General features: G+C 43.8%; 1 protein-coding gene across 1 annotated transcript in view; it reads left to right on the forward strand.

The window, feature by feature from the left end:
* F13A1 (coagulation factor XIII A chain) overlaps nucleotides 1–12,779 on the forward strand; it is a 295,105-nt gene that overhangs the window by 246,515 nt on the left and 35,811 nt on the right. The window contains exon 12 of the mRNA XM_075554127.1: nucleotides 8,179–8,339. Within this exon, the coding sequence (XP_075410242.1) occupies nucleotides 8,179–8,339 (161 nt within the window). The remainder of the gene's footprint in view (nucleotides 1–8,178; nucleotides 8,340–12,779) is intronic.

A 12,779-nucleotide genomic window follows, 5' to 3' on the forward strand; every position in this document is an offset into this window, starting at 1 on the left:
TGACAGAGGTTAGGATTTCCACATGCCTTTGGGGGGGGGGGGCAATATTCAATTCATAACACAGGGAGACATATCCTCGGTTCAAGGCTAGTTCTTAACAATGATAGGTCTGAATGGGCCAGTTCACAATAAACTCTCATCACCATCGAGTGGATGCTGATTCACAGGGAGGAGAACAAAGACCAGAGGGTGCTATCCTGGAACCATAAAGTACTTGGCTCTCGCTTCCATCACTCTTAATGCCTCTTCCACACTCTGGGCCCTTCCCAACTTTCCTTGCACACAAGTCCATTCAAGAACTTTTTCACTGTTAAAATTTGATAGCATTTAAGAAATTTATGGAATAGCATGTGGAGGCCTGCTTTTGGGGTCTTAACTAATTGCATTTCTTGAGGATATTGGTTATTAGTGGGCACAGTGGATTTTCATACAACTGGCAGAGAGAGTCAACTGGGAGAGAGAGCTTCAGTCACAAGGTATTGAGTTCACTCAAGTAGGTCAGCAAGGTCGACCACTTTCAGGACATTCTCTTGACCTGAATATAGTCCTGTTCAACTGGTGCTCTGATAAGAAAAGGGAATAAAAGCATGCCAATAACATGTTGATAAAGCAGAGATTAGCAGAACTAATATGTAACTGACAGATAACCAAACAACATGTCTAGAACTGAGCACCTCACCTCCTAAAAACCTAGAAAAAGTGGGCGCTATTTATAAAAATTTCAATTCCAAGAAACGAATCCAAAATGGATAGAAGCAAGTCATCCTGGCTTCAGTCATCTAGGTAATAATTTAATCACTCTGGTGTTTTTCCTGGATACTGGAGAGGTTTAACCCCTTCATATTCTTAGAGAAGATGATTCAGCATCAAGGACTCAAGAAGAAAACAGTCAGCATAATTTTTAGATCGGTTAGATAGATTAGATACAGAGAACCTCGGTTTTAGCACTTTAGCGATCTGAGCTCGCTCTCCTCCTCTGCACGTGGAGATAACACTACCTACAAGAGAATGTGGTTGAGTCATGTTTCAGATCTTTATTTAGTTCATGCAAGCCAGGGTACTATTTTGTGCTGGAGACAGAGCAACACATAAAACAGACACCCTTATGGATGTTACAGTCTCGTGGGATGTTGTTATTGTTAGGTACAATCGACTCAGTTTTGAGTCATGATGATCCCATATATAACAGAAGGAAACACTTCTCAGTCCTCTGTCATCCTCACAATTGTGTTATTTTGGAGCTGCTTGGTGAAACCACTGTGTCAATCCACCTCATTGAGAGGTTTCCTCTTTGTCCATGGTCCTCGGGTTTGCCGAGTATGACATCCTTTTTCAGACAACGGTCCCTCCTGATAATGGTTCAAAGTTCATGAAACAAGAGCTCACCATCCTTATTGCTAAGGAGGATTCTGGTTGTTCTTCGCCCAAGACACGCCTGTGCATTCTTCTGGAAGCCCATAGTAGATGCAATACTCTTTGCGTGCACCAACCATAACTGAAAAGTGGAAGGTCTTCTTTGGGGTTCCTTATGCACTGTCCAGCTTCCACATGCATGAGGTGATTGAAACACATGGGATGCTCCGGGCATAACTTGGTCTTCAACATCTTGGCTCCTTAACATTTTCAAGAGATATTTTACAGAACATGTTCCTAATGCAACAGTCGCTTGATTTCCTGACTACACTCCTAGAAACTTTTGCTCTGGATCCAAGTAAACTGAAACCCTTGACAATCCCAGTAGGGTATAAACAACCAAGCAGTGAAGGTATTACAACCAAGCAATAAACAACCAAGCAGTGACAGTATCATGTGTTGATGGGATTAAGTACAATGGAGATCTGAAGTAGGTTAATGAGATAAGTAATGTGCAGGAGCTGTCCGGGAAGGCCTCTTTAATAGGGTACCGTTAACTGAGACGTGCAGAGGGCAGGCATGGACCCTGTGGTTCACTGGAGGGCTACCTTCCCAACCAGAATAAACCATAAGCATGAAGACCCTGAGGCTAGAGCATGTCTCATGTGTTCAATGATCAGCAAGGAGACCTAGAGGGCAGGTCGTAAGCGGCCATTGCGGGACAGAGGTGCCAACCACATAAAGAATTGTAGGTGCTTGTAAGGACTTTGGCTGTTTGGAAGCCCGGTGGAAAATTATTGGAGGGTTGTGAGCAGCAGTGTGGTAATCCTGAAGTTGGAATTTGGAAAGTCACTCTGGCTATTACCCTATTTCCCCCAAAATAAGACAATGTCTTATATTAATTGTTGCTCCCAAGGATGCGCTCGGTCTTATTTTCAGGGGATGTCTTATTTTTCCATGAAGAAGAATACAGTACACATTTATTGTTGAACCAAAAAAAAAAGGAAATTTATTACCTGTATACGGTATGGTAGTAGTTGTCATCACAAACCAGCATAACTAGAACAAACAGTGAATCCCACAGTATCAAGAATTTCTTGTTACTGCCATTATTTCCATGTACAACAATCTATGGTACATTTACTCATTTATTCAATGACAGTCGTGTCATCATCTTCTGGAACATCATCATAACAATCCAAACCCTGATTTTCGGGGAGGTCTTATTTTGGGGGGAATGTCTTACTTTCAGCAAGAGGCAAAATTGTAAGTAGGTCTTATTTTCCGGGGATGTCTTACTTTCGGGGAAACAGGGTATATTGAGAGTGGACTATAGGAGAAGCATGGCTTGTATTGAAGGACTAGTAGTCATCTACTACAGTAGTCTGAGGAAGAGTTGGAGGTAGTAGTAATGGAGAGGTGAGAAGTTATCAGATCTGAGTATGTTCTGGATGTATTGTTGTTGTTGTTGTTAGGGGCCATTAAGTCAGTTCTGACCCACAGTGACTGTGTTTACAACACAACAAAACACTGCCCGGTCCTGCACCATCCTCACAATGTTTTTCTATTTGAGCTCATTTATGTAGCCACTGTCCATCCACCTTGTTAAAGATCTTCCACATTTTTGCTGCTTCTTTCCTTTACCAAGCATGATGTCCTTCTCCAGGGACTAGTCTCTCCTGCCAACATGTCTAAATTATCTAAGACGAAGCCTCGTCCTCCTTGTCTGTAAGAAGCAGTCTGGTCATACGTCTTCCAAGACAGGTCAGCTTGTGCTTTTAGCAGTCCATGGGACTTTCAATATTCTTCTCCAGCACCACCATTACAATGCATCTATTCTTCTTTGGTCTTCATTATTCAAATGTCCAACTTTCGCATACATATGAGGTGATCAATAACACAACGGCTTGGCTCAGGCACAACTTAGTCCTCAAAGTGACATCATTTCAACACTTGAAATAGGTCTTGTGCAGCAGTTTTACCCAATGCAACTCATCTTTTGATCTCTCGACCACTCCTTCCATAAACATTGATTGTGGAACCACGTGAGACAAAATCCTTGACAACTTCAAACATTTCTCCATATATCATGATGTCCCCTATTAGTCTCGTTGTGAGGATTTTTGATCTTCTTTGACACTGAGTTGTAATCCAACTGAAGACTGCAAACTTTGATCTTCATCAGCAAGTGCTTCAAGTCCTCCTCACTTTCAGCAAGCAAGATTGTGTCATCTGCATATCACAGGTTGTTAATAAACCTTCCTCCAATCCCAATGCCATATTCTTCTTCATATCATCAGTACAATATAATACAATACAATACAAATAGAGTTCCCTAAATTGGCTGATGAATTAGATATGCGATGTGAGAGAAGGAAGGCATAAAGAAAATTAAAGGCAATGATACATGTGAAATGGTTATCACATAGTAAATTTCAAGTAAGTGCCAATTTTCAACACTTTTACATTCAGGGAAACAGGGATTAGAAAGGCGAATTGACAAAGTGAACAAAATGTGTGAAGCTCAATTCCAGTCAGGCAGTGACAGTGATCAAGTTCTATATAAAAGTAGCACCTAAATTCACCAGCTCCAATATCCTATGCCCAATACCTGGAGTCCAACATGGGTGCTGCCCCAACGCTCTAAAACAAGGAAATGTGAATGAACCTGGCCCACTTCCCAATATTCCCATCACCTAATCTCCTTCCTCTTTCTCCCTTTATCCGATAAAGCAATGAGTGGATATAAGTTAATGAGGTAGATTGTTGTTTATCTGCCATTGAATCAACTCCTGAATCAAAGTGACTCCAGGCTCAATTGACCAAAATGCTGCCTTTTTCTGTGTCATCCCCATGATTGGTTACAAATAGAACCATTATGATTTTCATTGGGTGATTTTTAGAAGGAGATTGCCAGGCCTTTCTTCTTAGTCCATCATAGCTTGAAAGCTCTGCTGAAACCATTGCAGTAGCATAGAAACACACCTTGATGGGTGGTGGCTGCGCATTGACTGGGAATCAAATTGGTCTCCTATATGGAAGGTAATAATTCTACCCGTGAACCAGCTCTACCTCAGTTAGACAGGTAGCATGAGCTAGTATCTCTCTTAGGGACGGTGGACCAAGCCTAAGCCTGACTCAGTATTAGTACTGCTCCTGCCCACTCAGCCCATCCCAATGTCTTCTCCCGAGCACCTCAAAAAGACCTTGAGAATGTTTGGCCTCTCCTGTAGGTAACAGTAGCACTTATGTGTAATAAATGGCTGTCTATATTGTGGAAAGAAATATAATTCTAGACCTCTATCAAGCAGGTCAGAGACACAGATTTCTAGCTGGCTCTATTGAAAAGAAACTTTTCCAAGTAGAACCGAAGGCATACTTGCCAGATTGATGATGAAGGGAAACTACGTGGGCTGGAGTCAGCTGGAAGATTTGAATAAATTAAACCTTCCAGTACCTTCAAAGGTGCTATCATTTCCACTTGGATATATTTAGTTTTCTTTGCTTTTTGGAAAAGAGATGAGGCAGCTCCAGTCAGTGTCTCCCCTGGCTTTCCCCAGACACCGTAAATGACATTGGCAGCCTCGCAGTTCCACCACTCACAGAGGGAAAATCTATTCTTTGTCCTCTTGCCACGTTTAATAAACTTTATCTAGAACAATTTCTTGTTCAGTGGCAAAACACAGCACTTACATAACACACTATTTCAGGAGCACCGTTCTCTTGGGCTCTGAAGCACAGCCCAGTTTCTTCAGCTTTATGATCTAGGGAATTTTCTCTCAGAAAATAAAGAAGGCCTTTTGCTGAGAGTCTAAATCAAGGCAGCAAGAACTGCTGCAAAAGGGTTTACATGGGCGAAGTCAGGCATATCCTACGAGCCGAAAGGAACCTAGTGACCAGCCCATCCTTCTAGAAAGAGCCAAAGGAAGTCCATGTGGAATGTATTAACACTAGAGGGAACGTGAACACTCTTCAAAGCCTGCCATGCTGCCGTTCCATCAGGCCCAGTCTGGAGACGAGTTTTTACAGGCCACATACATTCAACCCAGGTTGTAGCCCATTCAGGGACGTATCGGAAATAACAATGAATTGCTGAGGAAGCTATGGAGAAAGCAGGGTCCAGGGTCAGGCCAAAGAAGATCATTCAAGGTTAAGGCAAGATCAGAGCTCCAACAGATTCTAAATGAACAGGATTGCCCCAGGAATCAAACCAGTCCTTTAGTATTTGTTTACCTTGAGCCAGTGAAGTCAAATAACAGTCTCCCCGGCATCAGCATTTGGATAGGCTGCTTCTTTGTTGTGGCATACTTTGTTTATAAATATGTTAAATATCAGCCCTGATCGCTCTCATTAAGTTCCTAAAGCATCCCCAAATAGTGACTGCAGACATTGCCAGCTGTCCTCTGGGGAGGACAACATTTCCCCTCATTGAAAGCGAGTGTTGCGTGACTAAATTCCCTGGTTTGTGAGAGATTAAAGGGATTTCTGGGACTCACAACTTCTCTATTTTAGCACGGAGTCCCTGCAAACTCCTATCTGCATTTAGAATCAGCCATACCCATTGCCTCTCAGATTTTAGCAAGCATTGCCTGGGAGGAGTCAGGGAGCCTGCACTTCTGAAGAGCTTCCAGAAGATGGTAGTGCTGCTGCTCTGGGGAAGACATGCTTGGAGTCACTTGACTAGGGAAACCCTGCCTTCCATTTGCCCCGTGTGAGCCCATGTGTCTCACAGTGGAGCCGGGCTCCATATGGTTTCACTCCCTTCTGAGTTTATGTTAATCCACTGCTTTCTCATGGATTCCAATTCATAGCAACCCCATAGCACTGTTCCTTCGAGTTTTTGAGACTGAAAGCAAACAGCTTCATCTTTCACCCTCAGGGAAGCGGGTGGGTTTGAACTGCCAAGCTTCAAGATGGTAGGCCAACACTTAACCCACTGTGACACCAGGGCCCCTTTGGGCCACCTCTAGGTGAACCCCAACTTCCAACCTTTAGGTTGGCAGCAAGGCAAATGAACCATTTGTACTTCCCATAGCTGGTTCTGTGAGGCTTACCGGGTTTTTTATGTACTGCATCTGGGTCCTGGTTGCACCTTAGGATTGGGTGAATGTTTAAAAATACTGTTCCCTTAAAGATTCTAATTGGGTTGATCTGGCATAGGGACGTACACAGCAGGACCTCAGTGTCCCTGGGAGATTGTAATTTGGATGTGCAGTGTGTTGGAGAACTGCCCTATCAGAGGACCAGAGTCATTCATGTCGTCTGCACATTTATGAAGAGACCTTGAAATAAATGTGCTCAAAGTCAAGGCCACCCAGAAAAAGTTGCTGCAGACCAACTGCCGTGTGTAAAAGTTCCATCTATGGGCCAGAGATGGCCTGATACACCCTTGCCTGGGAGCCAATGTGAGTCCTTGTGGTCCTTGGTGACCTGCAGGGCCTGTCGTTCAGTGGTCAAGGCTAAAATGGACTCCTCTGCTGTTTAAAATACTGGCCATGAGAGAGACAGCCTTCAATAATTGCCACGGAGGAGCTGAAGGAGGGGTCTTTGGCACATGCCCCAGATGGGTCATGGAAGCAGTGGTGAGGTTTACAGAGGCCATGCTCAGTGGGTGGGGGTCAAAGGAGCGAGTCATCACCTGCCTTCACACTCCCACCTTCCGCTGGGCTGCAGCTGATAGTGGATCCCCAGCAGCCTGGCTCTGCCCCCATAGCAGTCCATCCGTTTGTGTGAGGATCTGTGCGCTCTCTTGACTTATGTGAGAGAAAGTGGGGACAGAGAAAGTGGGTAGGGCAGCTATTTGGGCATCACAGTATCCAGGTCCCACAAAGTAGAATTTCACAGCCACAGCCCAGAAAGGATTGCCAGGGAACCAGGAGGCCCAGGGAGAGTTCTTCCTGCCTAATCCCTGCAAACTCAGCACCAGTGCTATGCAGAAGCAGGGCTGTGACACCCATATCTTCTTTTGAGTCGCAAATAGGGTAGGGGTGGTGGAGGGTTGGACACTGTTGGTGAAAGCTGGTTTCAACAGCTTTTGCTTCTTAAACAGAAAACAAAAAACAAAAAAAATCCCAGAAATACCAGGATACAAGAAGGTCCGGGAAAAGCTGGTGAGAAAACATGCAGGCTGCATGTCTGCCATCGTTCACAGCTGTGCCTGAACGTGGTCTGCGTCTGGGCGAGATGCTGCTTGTTCCAAGAGGGCAGCAGGAGCCGAAGCGAAATCCTATCTCAGCTGCTCCTCATTTACCCTCATGAGGTTGTCTTCTGCCCAACTCCAAGCAGTCACAGTTGAAAACTCAATGGTGCCTCGATTTTAAACTTCTTTGTGGAGTCGCTGGGTGGACAGTTAAGTGTTGGGCTACAAATGGAAAGATTACAGGTGCAAACTCACTCCAGAGGTTCCTTGGGAAAAAGGCCTGGTGATGTGCTTTTAAAAAGGCAGCCATTGCAAACTGTATCTAGCACAGTTCCACTCTGACGCACACGGAGTCGTGATGGATGCAATCTCCCTGACAGACAGCTTCGGGTTTTTGCTTGGTGGTGGCATTCTGTTTTACAGCAGCCAGTTTTATGATGAAAGTTTGACATATTTTCTCTAGTAAGACTTGACTGAATATTAAATTTCCAGCACATCCCTTTGACAAAGAAATGAGAGATCCTGTCCCCAGGTGACTCTTTGTTCCATTTGCCCCACACCTTTGTTTTGTCCCCAGTTGTTGCTTTGTGCATGTGGGAAAGAGGGTGGAACTGGGGAGAAAATAAGACAGATTCTATTTCATGTCTGATGCTTTGTGTGTGTGTTTTTTTCCTTCCTCCTGCCAGTCAAGGAAGAGGAGGTGCTGGTCAGAGCCGGCGAGTACATGGGCCAGCTGCTGGACCAAGCCTCCATGCACTTCTTTGTCACAGCCCGGGTCAACCAGACCAAGGATGTCCTGGCTAAGCAGAAGTCCACTACGCTAACGATCCCCAAGGTCATCATCAAGGTGAGTGCTAGCATTCCAGATGAGGTTGTTGATGTGGCCTCCAGGCTTCGTGTAGACTTCTCACCAAAAAAAAAAAAAAAGAACCAGGATCCTCCTGTTCTTTGAAAGAAGCAAGCCACCCTTTATATAGACATGCACATATAACACTCTTCTGCCGATTTAAATATATCAATGTGACTGCCGATATAAATATACCATGTGGGTATAAACACATTTGTGGAGGAAGCGAGAGAAGTGTAATGAACGTAGAGACTTAGAACTCTCTGTGCCTCCAGAATAAAATGGGTCAGGCAGGATGGAAGGCAAGTGAAGCTTCTGCATAATCTCCCACCCGCCTTTTGGCGTTGTTCATTGGGGTAAAGATGGCACAGATTGAAATATACAGCTCGATGAGGATGACGTTTCATACACACATATAACCTTGTCGCCACCAGTCAGCCAGATTAAGATAGAGAGGATTTCCAGACACATCAAAGCTGTTCTTATTGTGTCTAGTCAACCGCCCCAAACTACCCAGCTACCTCTACCAACCATGTCTGTGACTTCTACCAGCGTTTTGCAGATTGTTCGGGCTACGAATTTGGTTAATAGTGGAGGGGAGATCTGTAAGGATGAGAGATCTGTAAGCATGCCTGGAGGTTCCTACTGGAGGCCTGGGCGAAGGCCCAGGGTGAGCAGGTATCTTAGGCATGTTTCTACAGAGAAATAAGAGCAGACCTGCCATCATAGGCTCCCTCCTCTATCCCTGTCCTCCTTTGACTCTCCTCTGCCAAGCTTCTTGAGCCCTTTAGCAGAGGTTTCTGTTGGCATCTGGTGAGACAATGTTAACCAAAATATTAGCCTAAACCATTGGTACACTGCTTGAAGTCAGCCTGGAACCAGCACGCCCAATGCTCTGTATAGTCTGGTCCTGGGTGGACAGCCTGTAAGACAGTCACACATGCCGGCCCTGGGCAAGACTCAGCAGAATTCACAGACATCACTGCGTGTCAAAGAACCAAGTTCCCTACCTTTCATGTTTAAAGAAACCTAAGCCACCACATGTGTGATTCTCTCACCTCAATACTACAACCAGGCAGACCCTTCAAACACTCCCTGCACAAGAAGCTGTGAAACCAGGATAAAAATAGTGTGCTTGAATACATTGGCTGAACCAATGATGCATCCAAAACAGAATGTTGAGATTTCCCCAGAGGGTCAGTAATGCCATGAGGACATGTCTTCAGTAGATGTGGCACCATAGGCCACCACCAGGACTGGCTATTCATGAGTGGGCAGACTTCACATCATGACAGGCTCCCCAGAGACTGGGGCCGACCCTGATGAAGACCTCCCCAGCCCCAACAAGCAGGGCTCTGCCGTGAACTTAGCCCTGACACCTCTCCCACCCAAATCCAGACCCACTTGCTCACATTAATTGTGAACCAGCAATTTGTCCCTCCCCAGGTCTCAGGAGAGAACCTCTCCAATCTGTGAAGTGCTCAAACCACAGCCTAACACCATATTTGATTGCACCTCTGATAATAAACTGCAAACTATGTAATAACTTTTATCTTTGAGACATTAGTTATTTGAAGGATTATGTGTTAGTCAGGCTCTGGACTTTCTTAAAGAGCATTTTAATTCCCCAAGAGCAGAAGCAAAAGACTTTATCCTACAAGCTAACTAACTTGGTAGGGAGGGTGATCTATACTTTGCAGAGTTGCTGTGCTTTGTTTTGATTTTATTTACATGAGAGTCTTGTTCCTGTGCTAATCCTGGAGAAAATGGACTTCAAGGAGTGTCAGGTAGGACTATTTGGCTGGGACTCAAGCATGAGAGATGTTAGTCTGGTCCCGTGCAATGTCAAGTTAGTATAGGAAAGACATAAGGCATCTTAACATAAATTGTCCCTAAGGAAACCTTATGCCTGGGCTAAGCACCTCACCTCCTCAAAGCCACCCAGGTGTTACTGAGTTGTGAAAGGCCCTGGTCAGCTTTTGTTTTTTTAATAATTAGCTTCTTTTTTCAGCTGTAGAATAAAGATAATGGCAACACCTACATCATAGGCTTTCTGTGAACATTAAATGACTCATTGGATGATAGCATTTGTGGGTGGCACAGTTAATGGCCCTGACTGCTAACTGAGAGGTTGGCGGTTGGTATCTACTCATTGCTACCTTGCCAAAAGATCTAGTGACCTACTTCCAGAAAAAAAATAAGTCATTGAAAATCCTATAGATGAATATATTAGACTGGGTTCTCTAGAGAAGCAAATCAGTGAATATATATATATATGAATGAGTGATATATATATATATATTATATATATATATATATATATGCCAGAGAATTTTATATCAAAAAATGGCTCACACAGTTATAGAAGTGGTTAATTTAAATCTGGCTCAAGTCTGTGGGTCATATATTAAGCTGGAGGTTTCTTTTGACTCAGGTAGTTTCTAGAGTCAATGAACTAGGGAGCAGGAAGACCACAGGCTGGTAGAAGCAGAGTTGGATGAATTAAAGTCAGTAAATCAGGCTTATGGTTTCAGAGTCTAATGAATCCAAGGTCAGCAGGCAATATGGCAGGCCAATGATAGCCCCCAGGTTTGGGGCGTCAATGAGCCAGATGTAGACTCTGGACCAGAAAGATGTAAACTAGTGCTGCCGCAGTGTCAACTTATATAAAAGCAGGCTACATCCCAGATGAAATGTCCTTTCAATTGTATCAAGACTGGTAGCACTCCACCATTTTCTTCCCATAACTGATCACATTATGGAGTTGATTAGATCACATCGTGGGAGAATCCTGACCCAGCCAAGTTGACACAAAACCTATCACAATAAATCACAGCCAATTTAACAGCATCTAGCCTTTACAGATGAACTAAAGGAAGTTTAGAGCCATTTTGAGAGGAGCCTAACATTTTAGGATGAGAGAATTGTGATTGACTCCATGGATGAAGAGAATTCTGTGTATATTTTAGGCTATCAAATGGCCCTCCCGAGAGATGAAACTTCTTTTCCTAACCTTTGATAAGAGCACTATCTTCTGGGAGTTGGGATGGAGTGTCATTTCCAAAAAGAGTGCCTGGCAACTCTTTTCAGAGAAAATAAGCCAAGTAACAACAACAAAAAAAGTGGTTCCATCAGTTTAAAACTAAGTCTTACTTACTACCTTGAAAAACCCCATTGTCAACGAAGGCATTTACTCTGATGGCTACCTGTTCCTGTATCTTACTCAATCCTCTCTGGGATTTCATTCATCCTTGTACCCATAAAGATTGGAATTGGGTTAGACTGTGCTCACAGTTACAGTAACTATTCCCAACTCGCACTAGACATGAGTCATGGTGTGTAATTTTCATATGGAAAATGGCAGGGAGAGGCAACTCATTAAACTTTAATGAGTACATATCTCCTATTCTATGCTATCAAAATGTTTTTATGAGAAAAGTATATTTCATTAAACCAGGCATAGAACTTTCCTCTGCCTTCCCAGGTGTTGATTGTTGGGAGGTGATTTAACTTAGAAGAAAACTTTCAGCGTTTAAATTCCTTATGAACAGCTGCTTTTTGAGAGAATTGGAACAACAGAGGGAAGTCAACCTGTCTCCAGACTAGGCACTGGGTTCTCTGGATCTATAACCTCAAGTGTGGAAACAGAGTTCTGTGGATTTCACTCATTCACAGTTAAAATGAAAGTTTTACAGTGTCCATGTCCTAATGCAAGAATAGGAAACCAGAGAGGCACCTACAGCAGCATTTTGTTAGTATGAACAATAGAGCATCTTGGAGACACTAGATTCAGTCCAGTTGGGGCCACGTCTTACCTGGGATGCCTTTGGCTGATTATTTCAACACTTCATATGTAAAATGGGACTAATAATAGTACTGACCTCACTGGGTTGCTGGGAAGGATAATTGAAACAACCCACACAAAAAGTGGTCTCATCATAGAAAGTGCTCCGTGAAGACCAAGTCTTACTAAGAGCTAATGTCACTCTGGCCTACTCAACATGGTTTTCTTCTTCTTCTTCTTCTTCTTCTTCTTCTTCTTCTTCTTCTTCTTCTTCTTCTTCTTCTTCTCTCTCTCTCTCTCTCTCTCTCTCTCTCTCTCTCTCTCTCTCTCTCTCTCTCTCTCTCTCTCTCTCTCTCTTACACTCTTGTTCTTGGAGCTTCAGTGCCCCCTTGGCAAGGTAGATTATGGTTTAGTTAGAATATACTATGAATTACTTACAGCAATACTAAAAACACAACGTTACTCTGAGAATGAATATGTGCCATCTGTATGTGAAAGTATGCAGCCCAGCTCTAGGACCTGGTAGAACACCGGATGTGGTTGACTCCAAGTCATGGTTGCCCCTATGGCTTTGCAGTGATGGATGCTTTAACAACCCAAGACCAAACCCTTTGCAAAGGAACCTGCATCACCATCAATTGCATGTCCCTGCTGTT

This window comes from Tenrec ecaudatus, chromosome 7 (assembly GCF_050624435.1).
Source record: "Tenrec ecaudatus isolate mTenEca1 chromosome 7, mTenEca1.hap1, whole genome shotgun sequence".
In the NCBI taxonomy this organism is placed as follows: domain Eukaryota; kingdom Metazoa; phylum Chordata; class Mammalia; order Afrosoricida; family Tenrecidae; genus Tenrec; species Tenrec ecaudatus.